The 20,200-nt window shown below is 42.3% G+C and overlaps 1 protein-coding gene across 1 annotated transcript; it reads left to right on the top strand.

Annotated features, from left to right (window-relative positions):
- The first annotated feature begins 3,007 nt into the window (after positions 1–3,007).
- On the top strand, positions 3,008–18,781 carry LOC114909085 (myosin heavy chain, fast skeletal muscle-like). Its single transcript, XM_029252084.1, has 41 exons — positions 3,008–3,054; positions 3,511–3,558; positions 4,730–4,945; positions 5,207–5,350; positions 5,438–5,594; positions 5,696–5,723; positions 5,943–6,054; positions 8,392–8,484; positions 8,591–8,654; positions 8,748–8,846; positions 8,939–9,042; positions 9,128–9,266; positions 9,350–9,468; positions 9,608–9,757; positions 9,855–10,025; positions 10,115–10,421; positions 10,914–10,978; positions 11,090–11,177; positions 11,273–11,390; positions 11,547–11,670; positions 11,792–11,928; positions 12,171–12,426; positions 12,574–12,816; positions 12,898–13,074; positions 13,165–13,310; positions 13,402–13,492; positions 13,574–13,963; positions 14,050–14,176; positions 14,257–14,375; positions 14,502–14,698; positions 14,780–14,963; positions 15,095–15,260; positions 15,430–15,554; positions 16,262–16,570; positions 16,664–16,867; positions 16,970–17,095; positions 17,591–17,761; positions 17,981–18,085; positions 18,176–18,271; positions 18,424–18,555; positions 18,656–18,781. Exons 3-41 carry the CDS (start codon positions 4,742–4,744, stop codon positions 18,671–18,673), a joined length of 5,805 nt encoding a protein of 1,934 aa, XP_029107917.1. The 5' UTR covers positions 3,008–3,054; positions 3,511–3,558; positions 4,730–4,741; the 3' UTR covers positions 18,674–18,781.
- Positions 18,782–20,200: the final 1,419 nt, after the last annotated feature.

Below are 20,200 nucleotides of genomic sequence, written 5' to 3'. Positions count from 1 at the left end.
CAAGGCATAACCTGGCAGCCCATCGGCAACACACTACATGAGCTTACTACTTATGTCCCAGTGCGTCCATCGCCACCCTGGTAATCTTTCATTGGCACGCCAGTTATGGGCTGGAAGTGAAGCACTTTGGCAGCATGCACTGCAGTGGTTAAGGAACTGAATTTCCAGGCACAGGGACAAGGACTGGTACTTCACTAAATCACACCGTTTTAGAAAAATGCACATCTCAATCAAAATGTCCTGTAATTAAATGTAATGACAACAGATTCATTTGAGAACAGCACTGCAAGTAAATGCAAAAGAAATGCATTGGAGTATTTTTATTTAATGTCATTCTGTCCTTTATTCAAGTGTAATTAAAACTACTAAGTAACCATTTCTCATTGCTATTCATGCATAATATTCATGAACATTCATTAACAACATATTATATACAACACTACCCTCTGGTCTCAGAGGATAGACCGAGAAATATTGAGATAATATGTGCATTATGTAATATGCAAAGAAATCATCTCATACTTTAGAGATTATCTGCTTCAGCTGAAGTGAAATGTTTAGACACACTCAATAGCTACATGCGGAATGAAGGAAATCATTCACATCAGCTATTTATGACCCAAATATAGAGATGCATTAAAATGCTGTCAGGAACTTTGAATGTGGCATTTCCAAGCAATACTAAAATGACAAATATAGTATATTAACACCAGGAATCTACAAGAAGACATCCACAGATATATAATATCACATGATGGATACAATAGCAGTTTTCATTTTGACACATAAAACAGGAATAACAAGCAAAACAATAATCTGAACAGAAAGCCTGAAGTAAACTATCGTGCTCTGAACTGTCGACAAGCAGTTCTATTAATACGGTCATATTACTGTTAGATCTTTAATTGAAGTCTCATTGATGAGGTCATATTTTCTTATGAGAATAGAAGAAAAGGGAGCTTTGAATACCATTTAGCAATAAAACAGTAACTTACTTTTTAAAGAGCTTTCAGGATCATGAGCTCCAAATCTGAATATGAAAAGTGAGTCTGACACCAACTTCACAATTAAGATCAAAACATGGAGTGACATTTAGTGATGCTCTGACAGTAAAGCTGAGCAAGCAGCTATTTTCGTATTTAGTCCTAATAAGACCATACTGCTATGAGCAGGATATCAAGTATCACATTTTTATTGGCTGTATGAGCCCACTTTATCACATGTGTAACCACTTCAGAATTTCTTATTACTGGCCTATCTTCTTTTGCCCCTATCATATCTCCTCTCCCAAGGAAAAAGTTTCTAGCTTGATAATAAATCTTATAACCAGATTGTATAATCTGATATTCTGTTGATCACATATCATTTACTTGGGGCTAAAATACTCTGAGGTAGGTTAGAAGGCTGTACTGCAGTGTTATTTCAGAAGTTTGTCTGTGGAAGCCAACAACCAACTGTATTTTCAGTCTGGTCTCCGGAAAGGCAGGGTAACCTTCTTCACATGTGAACTTAGCAACACTGGAAGCCTATGTGTGTCTATGTATTTACTGATGATCACTGTAGGTGTTTCTGCAAAAGTCACTGACAAACGCCTGTGTCGAATTACTGAGCTGATAAATGCTAGAAAACAAAGTTGACCATGAATTAAATTACCTATATAACCAACTTAGATTCTGACATAAAGCACACACACATTTTCAGAACCGCTTGTCCCATACAGGGTCACGGGGAACCGGAGCCTACCCGGTAACACAGGGCGTAAGGCCGGAGGGGGAGGGGACACACCCAGGACGGGACGCCAGCCCGTTGCAAGGCACCCCAAGCGGGACTCGAACCCCAGACCCACTGGAGAGTAGGACCGTGGTCCAACCCACTGCGCCACCGCACCCCTTGACATAAAGCAATAAAAGTGTAACCTCATGTGATCCATTCAAGCAGCTGGGTGATGTAGAATGATTTTGTACTTTTCATTAAATAGCTGGCTGTGATTGCTTTCCCATAATTTGTCATGCTTTTGCTGAAATTCACAGAGATGTCTAACAGCCTGACAATTGCCGACACCCTTAGTGTTCATATATCCACTTGTGGAGTAGTCAGCATCACCAGGCAGTGTGGCAGCGGACAGTCGAGTGGAAATGGCAAGCGAACGGGCACAGCTCACATGAACTGTGCTCAGAAATGACTCTCTTCTTCAGCTTGGAGCTCCATTAAACAGGCCTGTCAATATGAGCTTGGAGTCCTTGCTTAACCTCAGCTGTACTCTAACACTGCTCACGCTTGAGCAAACACATCTGTCTCACTGTGCTCTTTATTAATAAGATGGCTGTGTGACGACCGCAGGGTCGTAACTCATCTAAGCCGATTTACATATGATTATCGGCTCGTGCTTTTAAAACCACTTATGTGTTGCACCAATTTTGATATTGATATTGAACCCCACTTGAAACACATGTTCCTGCCAAGTAAAGAACAATAAAGTGTATGAAACCGACACATTTCAAACTTCATATAAAATTTGGTTACTATTACGTCTTACAAAAAATTATGTGAAAAAAATTTCAAAAATGCGCATTAAATATTATTCGAATAATTGTTTCTGCAGACAAAGATACTCTTTAGCCCCCATTTTAATGTAATATCACATATAACATATTTCCTCCATTAAAGCAGAAAAGAACATTTCAAAATGCAATTTAGAAAACCTAAAAATACAGAGTGGAAAACAATTTGAGGTAAAAGCTTCCCATGAGAAGCTTTGATAAAACCTCACAGAGATTCGTATTTTGGATTATGATAAACTGATCATAAATTTGAGTCCTGGGGACAATTTCAGACAACAGACACCACTTTTGCCAAATTGTCCTCATAAATTCCATATATTTACCAGAACCTAAAAATAATTTCACTGCTTATCATACAGGAGTATGGTAACTGGTCCGTGGATGAAAATACATGCCCAAATAGAGCAGGCCCCCTTCTGCTGAGCAGTCAGAAATCTCTCTATAAAGCCAGCGGCTCCAGGGGACTCCAAGGACTGACTGGTATCCACCTCAGGTGAGTGGGTCATGCTGTGATGCTGCAACATTTCTTAAATTCCCATGGCAGGCGAACATATTTTTATTTTCATTTTTATTTTCACCCACAGAATTTTCCTACATTAGCAATGTCTTTTTGTTTTGTTTTCCTGTAAATGCTCAGTTCATCCTTCTTCAATTCCTCTATTAAGATATTAACTGCAGTATGAAGTTTGTGAAGGTGTTGAGCGCTAACTGTGGTTAATGAGGTAGACCTTGGATTTGAAGGTTACATTCAGATACTAGAAGGAATACTGTTATTACACCTTTGACCAGATAGTAGGCAAATAACTTGATGAAATACCTTATGCTAAACAAATAAATATAAAGAAGTGAATGTTTCACCAATTCAATGCCAGTGCAGAAATTTTGGCTGTGTTATTTAGATAAATAGAGAAAAAAAAAAAACTAACTCAATTTATCAACCGTGTTACAGATTCCATAAGAGCCCAGGTTCCAGCTTTCTTTCCAGGTGTGCAACAAGGTAAATAACAACAGCAACATTTGTAGGAATGATGCTAGCCAACAAAATCACAGAACATATCATTGATGCATCTTCGCTAAGCAAACTTTTGCTCAACCTCTCAAAAAAAAAGGTCACACGTGTTAAACACCTCCATAAATTATATAACACATTTGTGTTTTTTACACAATATAACTGTTTTGCAAAATAGTGCATATTTCAGGAAATATTTAGTCAGTACTTCATTAAGCTTGGTAAAATTCTCATTAGCTGAAGTTAGAGACCCTTAATGTACTGTACGTATTTGAAGGAAGTGAAAAAATCCAGTCTGAAGACAAAACAACATGACTGCTATTGTTTTCCAAAATAAGGCCATATAATGTCTTAAAGATATCGTTTTGAAGATGTTTGCTTTTGCCCTAGAGACACAGTTAACAAGTGGGTTTACTTAAAGGAAAGACAGTTACTGCATCCTACCAACCCAGAGTCATACAGCTACCATATTTGCCTAGTCATGCTCATAAAGGATGCTGTAGGGTTCTTGGGGTTTCAAGACCCTTCATATATGGTCCGACAGATATTTCTTTAGCACCGATTGATTGCGTGGGCACCGCCAGGTTAGTTTTTTTTTACACTTCCTCAGAACGAGGCGAAACACCTCCCACCACAGATGCAAGAACGCAGCTATTAAATGAGAATGAATCAGAATCAGAATGAGTTTTTACTGGCCAAGTGTGCTGATGCACACAATGAATTTGCTCTGGTTCTAGATTCTTCCAGGATTTACAAACAGCTCACACAGAAATACAGCATACATAAATATTTACAGAGTATACAAGCATAAGAGTATACAGCAAGTAGTAGTATTGATACAAAAAAATGTAAATAAATAACAAGTAATGTAATTTATGTAAGGGGGGTGCGGTGGCGCAGTGGGTTGGACCACGGTCTTGCTTTCCGGTGGGTCTGGGGTTCGAGTCCTGCTTGGGGTGCCTTGCGACGGACTGGCGTCCCGTCCTGGGTGTGTCCCCTCCCCCTCCGGCCTTACGCCCTGTGTTACCGGGTTGGCTCCAGTTCCCCGCGACCCCGTATGGGACACGCGGTTCTGAAAATGTGTGTGTGTGTGGTTTATGTATATAAAATGAGGTTTAAAGATTCAACATATATCCACTTCTATTTTCTGAATCTTCAGTGAAGCGCCACCATGAGCACGGACGCAGAGATGGAGTGTTATGGCCCGGCGGCCGTTTTCCTCCGGAAGCCAGAGAGAGAGAGGATTGAGGCCCAGAACAAGCCCTTTGATGCCAAAACAGCCTATTTTGTGGCTGAACCCAAAGAGATGTACGTCAAAGGTACACTCGTGAGCAAAGAGGGTGGCAAAGCAACCGTTAAGACTGATGACGGGCAAGTAAGTAAACCGGAAAACACGCAATTCAGAGGACTTCTATGTAGCATGGTAAAGTGTTTGAAATCAAGGGTAAAACTTATTCCCTTGTAATTTCCTCTGCATGAGAAGCATTATGCAATTTAATGCTCACAAAAGAAGTAGTTCAACAAGAGAATCCATCTTCTAATAAATTAGACCTCCAAGATAAAGAAGGGAAGTATTTTAACTGTTGAAGGAAGTGATAACCTCTTTGTGATATTTCACAATGTTGCCTTTTCACAGACACTAACTGTTAAGGAGGATGACATCCACCCCAGGAACCCTCCAAAGTTTGACAAAATGGAGGACATGGCCATGATGACCCACCTCAATGAACCTTCTGTGCTGTTTAACCTCAAAGAGCGTTATGCAGCATGGATGATCTACGTGAGTTTTTCCATAAATTCAAAACAATCAATGTATATATTAAAGAGTAATACCGAAGAGAGTAATTGTCCATTTGTTCTTTTCCAGACCTACTCTGGGCTGTTCTGCGTCACTGTGAACCCCTACAAGTGGCTCCCAGTGTACGATCCTGTTGTTGTAGCTGGCTATAGAGGCAAGAAAAGAATTGAGGCCCCTCCACACATCTTCTCCATCTCTGATAATGCCTATCAGTTCATGCTCACAGGTAAGAAAAAAGTGAGAATAACACCTGTAAAATCTTTGACATTTTGAAATCCTGCCAAATTTTGTTTATGAATTCCCTAAACAGTATTATCCCTCTTTCAGATCGTGAAAACCAGTCAGTCCTGATTACGTAAGTATTTGCACCACTACTTGCTTTAACAACTGAGCAAAGTAACCTTTTTGTGATAAAAAAGGGCACATAAAGAGCATAAAAAATAAAATATTGAGTAAAATATCTTAGGGTCTGACTCTCCAGTTCACCTTGGTTTGAAGAAAGTCCATTTATGGAGTATCTACTCTGTTGTTTTGCATGCCCTAATTTCCATTTATTGTGTCTATTTATCCTCAGTGGAGAATCTGGTGCTGGAAAGACTGTCAACACCAAACGTGTCATCCAGTACTTTGCGACAGTTGCAGTTTCTGGACAAAAGAAAGCAGAGCCTGTGCCTGGCAAAATGCAGGTCAGAGACAGTTACAGTACACACACACACGCACACATTTTCAGAACCGCTCGTCCCATACGGGGTCGCGGGGAACCGGAGCCTAACCCGGCAACTCAGGGCGTAAGGCCAGAGGGGGAGGGGACACACCCAGGATGGGACGCCAGTCCGCCGCATCGACATTTAAATTTATTCATTTAGCAGATGCTTTCTCCAAAGTGACATACATCTCATAGAAAATACAACGTATGTATTATATTAGCAGGAAAAGAAACTTAGATGCAAACGCATGATACTTAGGTGCAGTTAGTTTCTTTCTACATATGAACCAATTTTCATCACGCGAGTAGCTACGTAAAACGTTATCAGAATATCCATGATACCTTATCACCTTCCGAGAATTTTTTTGGAAGATACTGTACATATAAACATTTGCATTACATGACAGGAGTAGCTGTGTAAAGGCTTATCCGGGTATGATCTTAAAGTTATAGTGCATGAACATTTCACCTTACATGAACTTAAGTGATTATGGTTGAAGAGGGTCTGCAAAGGGTGAATTTCAAGACCATTTTTAAATGTGGACAGAGAATCAGCAGTTCTGAGTGAGAAGGGGAGGTCATTCCACCACAATGGAGCCAGAACTGAGAACCTTTGTGCTTTACCTTTTCTGCATGGGACCACCAATTCAGATAGTTGATTACAAGTCAAGTTTTAGACAGAGTTTTAGACAGAAAAGAGAGGAGGGAGACTGGCATGAAGTTTTGGACTGAGTTAGAATCCAGAGAGTTTCTTTGCCAGAGGTGAAATGAGGGCAGTTTTGAAGGCAGATGGGAAGGAGCAAGAGGAGAATGAGGAGTTGATGATCTTGGAGACAAAGGCGGAGAGTTGCAGGGAAATGGTCTGTAGGGGTGTCGATGAGACTGGATCCAGCAAGCAGGTGGTGGCTGTATGTGATATCAGGAGGTCAGAGATTTCTGTTTCTGACAGTGGCTTGAATTCAGAGAGTATGACTTCATAGGGAAGTCCAGCGCAAACAGGGTAGGATGATGCTGAGAATTTGTCCCTGATTGCATTGATTTTGTCTCTGAAAAACAAAGCAAAGCAAAGGAGAAGGGGGAGGCAGAGGGCACAGTAGGAATGAGAAGGTGGCTAAGAGTCTGTGTGGTTTTTTTTTTAGTTGCAGACTGTAGACAGACTGGAGACAGCAGATTGAAAAGTAGCTAAGAGTTGTTTGTAGACATCCAGGTTCATGTGAGTCTTGGATTTTCACCATCGTGTCTCTGCAGCCCAGAGTATGGTCCTGTTAGCACATAATGTATCAGTCAGCTATGGGGTGGCACTGGGGTGTGCTGGTCTGGAAGTTAGTGGACAGAGAGAGTTAAGAGAGGAAGATAGAGCAGAGAGGAAAATGTTAGTGGCACCATCTGTCGATAGAGCTGAGAACTGTGCAGCAGAAGGGAGAGCAGACAGTGTGGCAGAGGAAAGGCAGGAAAGCGAGAGAGATTTTAAGTTATGGCAGAAGATGACAATGGGTGTAGAAGAAGGAGCAGGATTAGTGGTGAGGCAGGGTTGGAAGAAGATATAGAAATGATCAGAGACATGCAGTGGAGTAGCAGAGAGCACAGGACAGCCACAGCTACAAGAGAAGACAAGGTTAAGGGAATTGCCAGCTTTGTGAGTGGCAGGGGACTAGGATGGTGAGATGTCAAAGGAGAATCAATGGAGCACTGTCCTGTGGACTCAAGAAGAGCTCAACAAGATTTTGAGGTCATCCAGGAAGCAGCCGAGAGGGCCAGGGGGTGATAAACCACAAAAAGAGTGATTGGGGCACTGATAGAGACGACATGCGATTCAAAGGAGGACAGGTCAAGCAGGTGGAGAGGGAGAACAGAATATTCCCACTAGGGAGAAATGAGGAGGCCTGTGCCTCCACCTCTACCTGAAGGACAAGGGGTGTGGGAAAAAGAGTAGTTAGTGGAGAGGGCTGCAGGTGTGACTGTGCTGTCTGAGGTGATCCAGGTTTCAGTTAGGGCCAGGAGGTAAAGTGAGAGATGGGAGGTATATGAAGTCAGCCTTCCCCACAACCGACTGGAAGTTCCAGAGTCTCATGGAGAAGTTGAAACAGGATGGATGGTTTGACGGACGAGGAAAAACCAGGATACTCTGGCAGCGGGAGCATATGAGTCTCTGATGATGGTGGTAGTGTCGCACAATGTGGTTGCCATAGACAACTTTGATGTTTGACATGTTTGACGCATGATCCCATGCGCAACACGATGGTGCTGGCAGAATTCATTATGACTATAAACAGTTGTCGCATGACAAAATTATGAATACTGCATTATCTTCTCTCAGGGTTCTCTGGAAGATCAAATCGTTGCGGCGAACCCACTGCTGGAGGCATATGGTAACGCCAAGACTGTGAGGAATGACAACTCCTCTCGCTTCGTAAGTTGAGAAACATTAAAACTACTTGCTGCGTCAATATACAGAGTACTTTACAATATAAAACAGTATTACTCTATAACACCCTCTACTTTCAATTAACGTCTAGGGTAAATTCATCAGAATCCATTTCGGAACCACAGGAAAACTGGCTTCCGCTGATATTGAAACTTGTGAGTCTTTTTATCCCATATTTTCTTTGCCAGTCATTTATCCGGAGACACCAACAAAATAAATGTAAAACAAAAATTGATTCCTACCAACAGATCTGCTGGAAAAGTCAAGAGTAACTTTCCAGCTGTCAGCTGAGAGAAGCTACCACATCTTCTATCAGCTTATGACTGGCCACAAACCAGAGCTGCTCGGTAGGTACTCCATGTGAAATGGAAATCACTTCTTATGTGTCTCCAACGTAGACCCTTTAATGTTTCAACGTTCCTTTTGAAAATCTCTGCAGAGGCACTTCTCATCACCACCAACCCCTACGACTACCCCATGATCAGCCAAGGCGAGATCACTGTGAAAAGTATCAATGATGTGGAAGAGTTCATTGCCACAGATGTAAGTAGACCTACAACTGAAGGGCTTTCTATACTGTCTTTTATCAATGCACAGCTTGTAAAGTGATGTGTTTTGAATCACCTAGACTGCCATTGACATCTTGGGCTTTAATGCTGAGGAGAAGATAGGCATTTACAAACTGACTGGTGCAGTGATGCATCATGGGAACATGAAGTTCAAGCAGAAGCAGCGAGAGGAGCAGGCTGAGCCTGATGGCACTGAGGGTAAATAACAAAATAACCCAGACCAAACAGAAATCCACCTAGAATTTAAGAGCAAAAGCAAACACATGTTCTTTGTAATTCAGTGGCAGATAAAATCGCCTACCTCATGGGCCTGAACTCAGCTGACATGCTGAAAGCTCTCTGCTACCCCAGAGTGAAGGTCGGAAATGAGTTTGTCACCAAGGGGCAGACTGTACCTCAGGTAGAGAATATCCTGTATATTCACCATGATCTATGTAGCTGTGCACACACTGATATGTTCAATATAATGTAAAACAAACAACAAATATTCAGACTTGAAAGACTATGGAAAAACCTTCTGTTCCATTTTGCACAATCAGGTCAACAATGCAACTATGGCTCTCTGCAAATCTGTCTATGAGAAAATGTTCTTGTGGATGGTGTTTCGCATCAATGAGATGTTGGACACAAAGCAGCCGAGACAGTTCTTCATTGGTGTCCTGGACATTGCTGGATTTGAGATCTTTGATGTGAGTGGATTTCACTGGTAGCTTCAAAATAGTTAATTAATGTTCATTTTAAGCAAGGCATATCTAATCAGTAAACTTTACCTTGTCTTAAAATTAGTTCAACACCTTGGAGCAGCTGTGCATCAACTTCACCAACGAGAAACTGCAACAGTTCTTCAACCACCACATGTTTGTTCTGGAACAAGAGGAGTACAAGAAAGAGGGGATTGAGTGGGAGTTCATTGACTTTGGTATGGACTTGGCTGCCTGCATTGAGCTTATTGAGAAGGTACGTGACATGGCATTCAACAGTTATGAAAGAAATCCCATGTTGTCACTCCTCATAAAGCTTTACGCAAACTTTTATCTGTTTGACAGCCAATGGGCATCTTCTCCATCCTTGAAGAGGAGTGCATGTTCCCTAAGGCTACAGACATTACCTTCAAGAACAAGCTGTACGACCAACATCTTGGCAAAGCTGCTTGCTTCCAGAAACCCAAACCTGTCAAAGGCAAACCAGAGGCCCACTTCTCCCTGGTGCACTATGCCGGCACAGTGGACTACAACATCGTCGGCTGGCTGGACAAGAACAAGGACCCCCTGAACGACTCTGTAGTGCAGCTCTACCAGAAGGCTGCACTCAAACTTCTGGCTCATTTGTACGCGGCTCATGCTGGAGCAGAAGGTACAACTTGTATTTGCTTGTTGTTGATATAATCTGTTTTGTCCAGTTGTAGCTAAATAATACAAAACACATTTAAACCAACTTACAAAGCTTGCAGCCTCTATAAGTAAACAACAACACTTCTTCCTCTGCTTAGAATTCACAAATTTTTGTCCACACTATCTTACCCTGAGGGGTGTGGTGGTGCAGCAGGTTTAGCCTGTGCCTGTTCTCTGATGGGTCTGGGGTTCAAGCCCCGTATGGGGTACCTTGTGACAGACTGGTGTCACGTCCTGGCTGTGTCGCCTCCCCTTCCAGCCCTGCGCCAGGCTCTGGCTCGCTGCAGACAGTCTGTCTGTCTGTCTGTCTCTGTGTGTGTGTGTGTGTGTGTGTGTGTGTGTGTGTGTGTGTGTGTGTGTGTGTGTGTGTGTGTGTGTAATTACCCTGACCACATCGAACATTAGCAAATGCAAATAATTATGTAATTCTAACAAAAAATATATTTGTATGAAGAGGCTGGCGGCAAGAAGGGCAAGAAGAAGGGTGGTTCCTTCCAGACTGTGTCTGCTCTCTTCAGGGTAAACTTACATTAATGAGCTTAATTTTTTCAATATTTAATATCTTCGTAACTCCTAATCAGTTGTGTACACAGGTCATAATTACACAAAAACACATCTTACATCCTACAGGAGAACTTGGGCAAGCTCATGACCAACTTAAGAAGCACCCACCCTCACTTCGTACGTTGCTTAATTCCTAATGAGACAAAGACACCAGGTAGGTCCAGCGCTCCTTACCGTAACTGTCTATATAGTTAAACACTAAATTGATTCTACTTCTTTTCCATGTAAACCATTAACAACATCTCCTAGGTCTCATGGAGAACTACCTGGTCATCCACCAGCTCAGGTGTAACGGTGTGCTGGAGGGTATCAGGATCTGCAGAAAGGGATTCCCCAGCAGAATCCTCTACGGTGACTTCAAACAAAGGTGAGGTCTATAGGAGACCAAAACTTACTGAATGTAACTGCTGGCTAAGAATCTGCTAAAAAATTCTACAGGAACTGCTTTTCAATTAGGAATACTGAACACAAATTTATCCAAAATCATAAATAGAAATTCTTCTCTTTATCAACCCTCCTACAGATACAAAGTACTGAATGCCAGTGTCATCCCTGAGGGACAGTTCATCGACAACAAGAAGGCTTCAGAGAAACTCTTGGGGTCAATTGATGTGGACCACACTCAGTACAAGTTTGGACACACCAAGGTGAGCCAGTGATGATATTTCCTTGCCCATGTAGATATTGACAGTTTCACTCGCGTTGTTTCACACACGTTTTGCTCAGTGAGAGAGTTTACTGAGTGATACTTAACTTATCTGATGGTAGGTGTTCTTCAAAGCTGGTCTGCTGGGCCAGCTGGAGGAGATGAGAGATGAGAAGTTGGCAACATTGGTCACTATGACTCAGGCATTGTGCCGAGGTTACGTCATGAGGAGGGAGTTTGTGAAGATGATGGAAAGGAGGTATGACCTGCACACAGAAAATTATAAAAATTTAATTTCTGAAGTTTAGCACCTGTTCACAGGCAAAAAAAAAAAAGAAAAAAAACTGAACTTGAATCCACTTGCATCCCTAGTAAAGTGTCACTTGCAAAACTTTACTGAATTGGAAAAACCTCAGATCTATTTTTTCCCCAATTTGATAAGCCATGAAAGGTATATACAGTAGAAAATGTAAACATTTTGTATCTTTATTTTAAATATAGGGAGTCCATTTATTCTATCCAATACAACATCCGCTCATTCATGAATGTGAAACACTGGCCATGGATGAAGCTGTACTTCAAGATCAAGCCTCTTCTGAAGAGTGCAGAAGCTGAGAAGGAAATGGCCAACATGAAGGAGGAGTTTGAAAAGACCAAGGAGGAACTAGCTAAAGCTCTGGCTAAGAAGAAGGAGCTTGAGGAGAAAATGGTTTCTCTGCTGCAAGAGAAGAATGACCTGCAGCTTCAAGTGCAAGCGGTAGGACAGCATTCGGATGCAGTCAGCAGTGTTGGCCATAGATTCTCCGCTGATAATGTCACGAGATTAAAAAACGTATTTACACTTAGAAACACTCATTGTTGCCCAATCAATACAATAAACCTTTCAACTTCATTTTCTATTCAGGAAGTGGAAAATCTCTCAGATGCGGAGGAAAGATGTGAAGGCCTGATCAAAAGTAAGATCCAGCTTGAGGCAAAACTCAAAGAGACCACTGAAAGGCTGGAGGACGAGGAGGAAATCAATGCTGAGCTGACAGCCAAGAAGAGGAAACTAGAGGATGAATGTTCTGAGCTGAAGAAGGACATTGATGACTTAGAGTTGACTTTGGCCAAAGTGGAGAAGGAAAAACACGCCACAGAAAATAAGGTTAACATATAATCAATAATCCATAACTACATTTTTACAATTCAGAGTTATTCTAAACAAACACAAAATACTCTATTACAGGTTAAAAACCTGACAGAGGAGATGACTGCCCAGGATGAGGCCATAGCCAAGTTAACCAAGGAGAAGAAAGCCCTCCAAGAGGCACACCAGCAGACCCTAGATGATCTTCAAGCAGAAGAAGACAAAGTCAATACTCTGACCAAAGCCAAGACCAAACTTGAGCAACAAGTGGATGATGTAAGTACCAAACATATACAAAAAACTGTTATTAATTATACATATGCAGTGAGAAGGTATAGAAGCATTCAGCTCCTGTTTTTGTAACAGCTGGAGGGTTCTCTGGAACAAGAGAAGAAGCTACGCATGGACCTTGAGAGAGCCAAGAGGAAGCTCGAGGGAGACCTGAAACTGGCCCAGGAATCCATAATGGATCTGGAGAATGACAAACAGCAGTCAGAGGAGAAGATCAAGAAGTAAGGAAATTTTTAAAGGTTAAAAACGTTTAAAATATCAAAACATTCCTGAACAAAAACCCTCGTAAATCCGCCTGATTTATATCTATAGGAAGGACTTTGAGACAAGCCAGCTTCTTAGCAAAATTGAGGATGAACAATCACTTGGTGCTCAACTACAGAAGAAGATTAAAGAACTCCAGGTATATTCTTCATGTCCTGAAATACAATTTGTGACAATAAAAAATTTTGTATGCTAACCTGTCAAAATCGTGCACTTCCAGGCTCGTATCGAAGAGCTGGAGGAGGAAATTGAAGCTGAACGTGCTGCTAGGGCCAAGGTGGAGAAACAGAGGGCTGATCTCTCCAGGGAGCTTGAAGAGATCAGTGAGAGACTTGAAGAGGCTGGTGGGGCAACTGCTGCTCAGATTGAGATGAACAAGAAACGAGAAGCTGAGTTCCAGAAGCTTCGCCGTGATCTTGAGGAGGCCACCCTACAGCACGAGGCCACTGCTGCCGCTCTTCGCAAGAAGCAGGCCGATAGCGTGGCAGAGCTGGGAGAACAAATCGACAACCTTCAGCGTGTCAAGCAGAAACTGGAGAAGGAGAAGAGTGAATACAAAATGGAAATCGACGATCTATCCAGCAACATGGAGGCTGTTGCCAAATCAAAGGTATGTGGAGTACATGTGTCATTCCAATTTCCATAAGTTGATTACATGCAAGACTTCTATATTAAGTATTTTACACATTTTAACAGGCTAATTTGGAGAAAATGTGCCGGACCCTTGAAGATCAGATGAGTGAACTCAAGAGCAAGAATGACGAAAATGTTCGTCAGCTGAATGACATTAGTGCACAAAAAGCCAGACTTCAGACAGAGAATGGTAAGTAGAACTGAAAAGCACTTCATAAACAAAAAGCACCGTTAAAATAAAAAGAATGTAACACTCTTTAATCTGTTTAGGTGAATTCAGTCGCCAACTGGAAGAGAAGGAAGCTCTAGTTTCTCAGCTGACGAGAGGCAAACAGGCCTACACTCAGCAGATCGAAGAGCTCAAGAGGCACATTGAAGAGGAAGTAAAGGTGACGGAACGGAATATTGTTGAATGTTCTCTTCCACGGACATGCTGGATGCTTTGAAAAACAATATGAAAAGACGATGAAAGAAAAGCTACTCACTCATATTTATTCACCCTTAATGACTTTTAGGCCAAGAATGCCCTGGCCCACGCTCTGCAGTCAGCCCGCCATGACTGTGACCTGCTCCGTGAGCAGTATGAGGAAGAGCAGGAGGCCAAGGCTGAACTGCAACGTGGAATGTCCAAGGCCAACAGCGAAGTGGCTCAGTGGAGAACCAAATATGAAACCGATGCCATCCAGCGCACCGAGGAGCTTGAGGAGGCCAAGTAAATGCACTAGTTTTATAGCTACACTTTACAATCGGTGAGAGTGACACAAATAACATGAACACATCACTTTCTCTCAAGGAAAAAGCTTGCCCAGCGTCTGCAAGATGCAGAGGAATCTATTGAAGCTGTGAACTCCAAGTGTGCCTCTCTGGAGAAGACCAAGCAGAGGCTGCAGGGTGAAGTGGAGGATCTCATGATTGACGTGGAAAGAGCAAATGCCTTGGCTGCTAACCTGGACAAGAAGCAGAGAAACTTTGACAAGGTAAATTAAATCCTATTCTAGGACTACTTTGTCATTTTTGAATTCCGACAGTAGCGCCATTTGTCTTTGCTTTTACAGTTATTTCAAGCACTCTTCATTTCTCATTCCTTCTACTGCTAATGTTTCTATAGGTTCTGGCTGAATGGAAACAGAAGTACGAGGAAAGCCAGGCAGAGCTGGAAGGAGCTCAGAAAGAGGCTCGTTCTCTCAGCACTGAGCTCTTCAAGATGAAGAACTCCTACGAAGAAACCTTGGACCATCTGGAGACCATGAAGAGAGAGAACAAAAACTTGCAGCGTACTTACATCTTATTACTACATATTAATGAAGAGTGTCAATTATTTTATGTGCAACTGACTGATGTTTAAAATCAATCCAGTTCTTTTACTGAACAATTGGAATTAATCCATTTATTGCCCCAAATTGACCTCTTGAGCAAGTTTCAATATTCTTGTTTTCCCTGCAGAGGAGATCTCAGACCTGACTGAACAGATTGGTGAAACTGGAAAGACCATTCATGAGCTGGAGAAGGCTAAAAAGACAGTGGAGACTGAGAAGTCTGAAATACAAACTGCCCTTGAAGAAGCTGAGGTAAGCCTTCAAATATAAGAAATTTAATACTGGGGTAGTTCATCTTACAAAGACTCAAAGTATGTTTTGTTGCATTTCTTCATATTTTCTTTTCTGTCATTATTCTTTGTATTTATCTATTCTAGCGCATAATACTGGGGTAACTTATGTTACAAATGCTTTAAGTATGTTTTATTCTTCTTGTTTTCAGTGTTAAACATATACGTATGAATTACAAGCATACATTTACTGATGAATATGGGGGGCGTGGTGGCGCAGTGGGTTGGACCGGGTCCTGCTCTCCGGTGGGTCTGAGGTTTGAGTCCCGCTTGGGATGCCTTGCGACGGACTGGCGTCCCGTCCTGGGTGTGTCCCCTCCCCCTCCAGCCTTACGCCCTGCGTTGCCGGGTTGGGCTCCGGCTCCCCGCGACCCCGTGTGGGACAAGCAGTTCAGACAGACAATGCATTTACTGATAAATATACATATACTGTATGTGATATATAAATCATACGTATATATGATGCATATTCTTTTTGAGGAAAGCGTCTGCTAAATTAATAAATGTATGAATTAAAGCTAACCTATTTATATTCTGAGGTATGTTGCATTTCAGATACTCAGAATATGTCTTGTTCTTCTAACAACCCTCTTTTTTAACAGAAAATCCATTAGTTTTGTTTTGATTCCTATATTTTTCTAAATATCTCTTATTCATTCACCTGTTTAGGGCACACTGGAGCATGAGGAAGCCAAGATCCTTAGAATCCAGTTGGAGCTCAACCAGGTCAAGGGAGAAATTGACAGGAAGCTCGCTGAGAAGGATGAGGAGATAGAGCAGATCAAGAGGAACAGTCAGAGAATCATTGACTCCATGCAGAGCAGTCTCGACGCTGAAGTCAGAAGCAGGAACGATGCTCTGAGAGTCAAGAAGAAGATGGAGGGAGATCTCAATGAGATGGAGATCCAGCTCAGTCACGCCAACCGCCAGGCTGTTGAGGCCCAGAAACAACTGAGGAACGTCCAGGGACAGCTCAAGGTATGTCTGTAATTGTACCTCTGTGAGATCCAATGAAAACACAGTATGTTTTATAAGAAGCCATTCCTTAAAAATGTCTTTTCGGTCCCCAAGGATGCCCAGCTGCACCTTGATGAAGCCATCAGAGGACAGGAGGACATGAAGGAGCAGGTTGCTATGGTGGAACGACGGAACACCCTGATGCAGGCTGAGATTGAGGAGCTGAGAGTTGCTCTGGAGCAGACGGAGAGAGCCCGCAAAGTGGCCGAGCAGGAGCTGGTTGATGCCAGTGAGCGTGTCAGTTTACTGCACTCCCAGGTAACTATGTCAGTTTCTCTGTAATGAGTCAACATTCCATTCAAGCTTTTATTTCAACGCCATCAGAAGCAATAAAAATCAACATAACTCTTTTTCTTCCAGAATACAAGTCTCATTAATACCAAGAAAAAGCTTGAAGCTGACCTTGTTCAGATCCAAGGGGAGGTTGAAGACACCATTCAGGAAGCGAGAAATGCTGAAGAGAAGGCCAAGAAAGCCATCACTGATGTGAGTAATATTTCTTTCAGTACTTTATCAGAAAGCGAGTGTCATATTGATCACAGGGATTCTGCTGACGGATCCAAACGCCGGTGCATGTTCTTGTAGTGGGGCAGGCAACAGAATAGTCAGGGACAGGCAGGAGTCGATCGATCGTCGTACATTGTTCCGAGGAGCAGACAAAACCAGAGCCGAGGTTGCGGAGCTGAGAGTCGAGGAACCGGGAAACCAAACTGAGGGAATGGGACGGGTAAGGAGCCGGGAACAAGAAGGGAAACAGGGAAAGAGGCTTTCTTGCGAGTGTCGTGAGTTCTGTCTTGTCTAGATGAGGTTCCGCAGTGTGGAGTGCCCGGGCAGCCTCTTTATACCCTGTATCCCTGAGTAGTCACAGCTGCGATCGTTGAGCACGCGGTCGGGGTCGTGACAGCGAGAACAAAACGTAAAGAAACGTAACAACACATTCTACTCTATAATGTTTTATGCATTAAAAAATAAACATTTCAGGCTGCTATGATGGCAGAGGAGCTGAAGAAGGAACAGGACACCAGCGCTCACCTGGAGAGGATGAAGAAGAACCTGGAGGTCACAGTCAAGGACCTTCAGCATCGTCTGGATGAGGCTGAGAGTTTGGCCATGAAGGGTGGAAAGAAACAGCTCCAGAAACTGGAAGCAAGGGTAACAGATGCTGCTTGATCCACAGTTCCTGCCCAGTTTGCCAGTATAATATTATGAATTCCAAAAGCAGACACTGATTCTTGTGGACTGTTTGATAGGACGTCTGAAGTGTAATTGAAGCTAAATCATTTTTCACTGCACTTTCTAGCACTTCACTTTTCTAATTTACCAGTATAATGCTACGAATCTGAAAAATACAGAAGGGTTCTTACGTATTAGGTGCGTGAGCTGGAAAGTGAGGTTGAAGGTGAACAGAGACGTGGAGCCGATGCCATCAAAGGAGTCCGTAAATACGAAAGGAGGGTCAAGGAGCTCACCTACCAGGTAAGATTTTACCGCTGCTTATTAAAACACGGTACGGTGAAGAACGGCTAAGCACCGTAACCTCAATTCAACCATCTTTACTGCCTGCAGACTGAGGAGGACAAGAAGAACATAACCAGACTGCAGGATCTTGTTGACAAGCTGCAGCTGAAAGTGAAGTCCTACAAGAGGCAGGCTGAGGAAGCTGTAAGTCTGATTTCCTGTGTAAGATGTTGTGTTTCTGACAAACAATGTATAACTGAGGTCTTAGACATTGAAATAAACCGAAAGTAAACTTGTTTCATTTGAGGAATCACAGTTGAACGTGTCCACTGACGAGCTGTTTGACTCCTTCACAGGAGGAGCAGGCCAACACCCACCTGTCCAGGTACAGGAAAGTACAGCACGAGCTGGAGGAAGCTCAGGAACGTGCCGACATCGCCGAGTCTCAGGTCAACAAGCTGAGAGCCAAGAGCCGTGATGCTGGCAAGGTAATTTCATAGTTCAGCTCTTAATACTTCTCTGCGACTGTGTTTCTAACTGTTCTGGTGATTAAGATGCTTTCTAACTAATCTTTTCTATTCATTTAAGGCCAAAGAAGCAGAATGAAGGTCAAGACCCTGATGAAACAGAGTAACAAGCGATCGTACAATATGAATTTCTTGTGAAATGTACTTCTGGAAATCATCAGTCAATAAAGTCAGCGTTTCATTATCATTTGTTTTGTTTGTATAATTTGCAAAAAAATTCTGAAGTTATAATTTTATAGACAGCCAAAAGCTGAAAATATTATAATTAGTGTTTTCTCACAGTGTACCAAACAATCATAATCGTTAAAACATGTTTACCTTGCTATCATGTGGGGACTACAAACACTGTGACTTGAACATAATACATGACTCTTATCATGGTCCCAGGTCTTCCATCCTCATAAGCCAACCTTGACTTTCATCTTCTGGCTACTCACCAAAGTACTGCAATACAAATAAGACCTATTAAAATATTGCAATGCAATAAAAAAAAAAAAAAAAAATTATAGGTGTCCCTTACATAACAAACATGCATACCATGTTACTGGACTTGCAAACATATTGTGACGACTCGCATTACTACGTGTTTGGGCGCGAAGATTTGTTTCTTGTACATAGTTCTATTATGGGTAAATTGTGAAATGTTGGCAAGCAACCACTGGGGGCACTTCTGGAGGAAATAATGGGGTGACTGTGTTTGCCAGCGTGTAGGGAGAGAGCCTGGGGGTGCTAAGCAGGCTGGGAAGGCCGGCTAGACGTGCAGGTCCTGGAGGAAACGGGGTTCTCGGACAGAGCAGCTTTTCCAACACTTGTCTCGTAGCCATATGCCAGCTCACAAGAAATTCTGAAATCATGTGACTTTATAGTGAGACTATATCATAGCGTGAAACACCTATGAGGTGGAACCCCTCTTACAACCTTCAGTCCACCCGGACAAAATTTTGTGTCAGATGGACCAATCACCATCCAAGTGAGGCTATGTTATTCTGACAGTATATACATTTATTTAATTGTCACCTAACACTTTTCTAGTAAGGTCTGGGCATCTGCACTTCCTCCACATAGGCCTTGGGATTGCGCCATAGATCTTCTGCCAAGTACAGTAGTCCCTATGGGAAGGATAATTCTCTCTCTCATAACGATACAGGCATATATCACTGAAGCACTAAGCTTAGAGATAATTTCTCCACCCATGTCCCCAGCCACTGCAGGCTTCTACTTCACAGACAAAAAAATGGTGGGTAATGGCCATGTATTGATTATTGAATGCAATAACAGCAAGACACCTTCATCCTTGCCTCTCATCACATCCACCTTAGAACAAGTCAATGGAGGAAAGTACTTCACAAAATTGTGCCTCAGAAATGTGCATAATTTAATCTATATTTCATAGGGGGATGAATGAAACATTTTAATGGGCCATTATGAAAACCTTGTCATGCATTCTGGCCTGCTTAATGCACCTTCTGTACTTCACACATTTGTAAATTAAGTAATCAAAGAGATTTTTATATTTATTTCCTTCATGTGTGATTTCAGTCTTTGCAGTTTGTGCCTAGTTTCCCACACACACACACACACACACACACACACGCACACGCACACG

Source organism: Scleropages formosus, chromosome 5 (genome assembly GCF_900964775.1).
Source record: "Scleropages formosus chromosome 5, fSclFor1.1, whole genome shotgun sequence".
In the NCBI taxonomy this organism is placed as follows: domain Eukaryota; kingdom Metazoa; phylum Chordata; class Actinopteri; order Osteoglossiformes; family Osteoglossidae; genus Scleropages; species Scleropages formosus.
This window is presented reverse-complemented; position numbering and strand designations above follow the sequence as displayed.

Coding starts and splice junctions, on each gene's coding strand:
- LOC114909085 (XM_029252084.1), top strand. CDS start 4,742: ATGAGCACGGACGCAGAGATGGAGTGTTATGGCCCGGCGGCCGTTTTC. Junction 9,267..9,349: donor TGAGCCTGATGGCACTGAGG/GTAAATAACAAA, acceptor TTTGTAATTCAG/TGGCAGATAAAATCGCCTAC. Junction 10,979..11,089: donor CTGTGTCTGCTCTCTTCAGG/GTAAACTTACAT, acceptor TACATCCTACAG/GAGAACTTGGGCAAGCTCAT.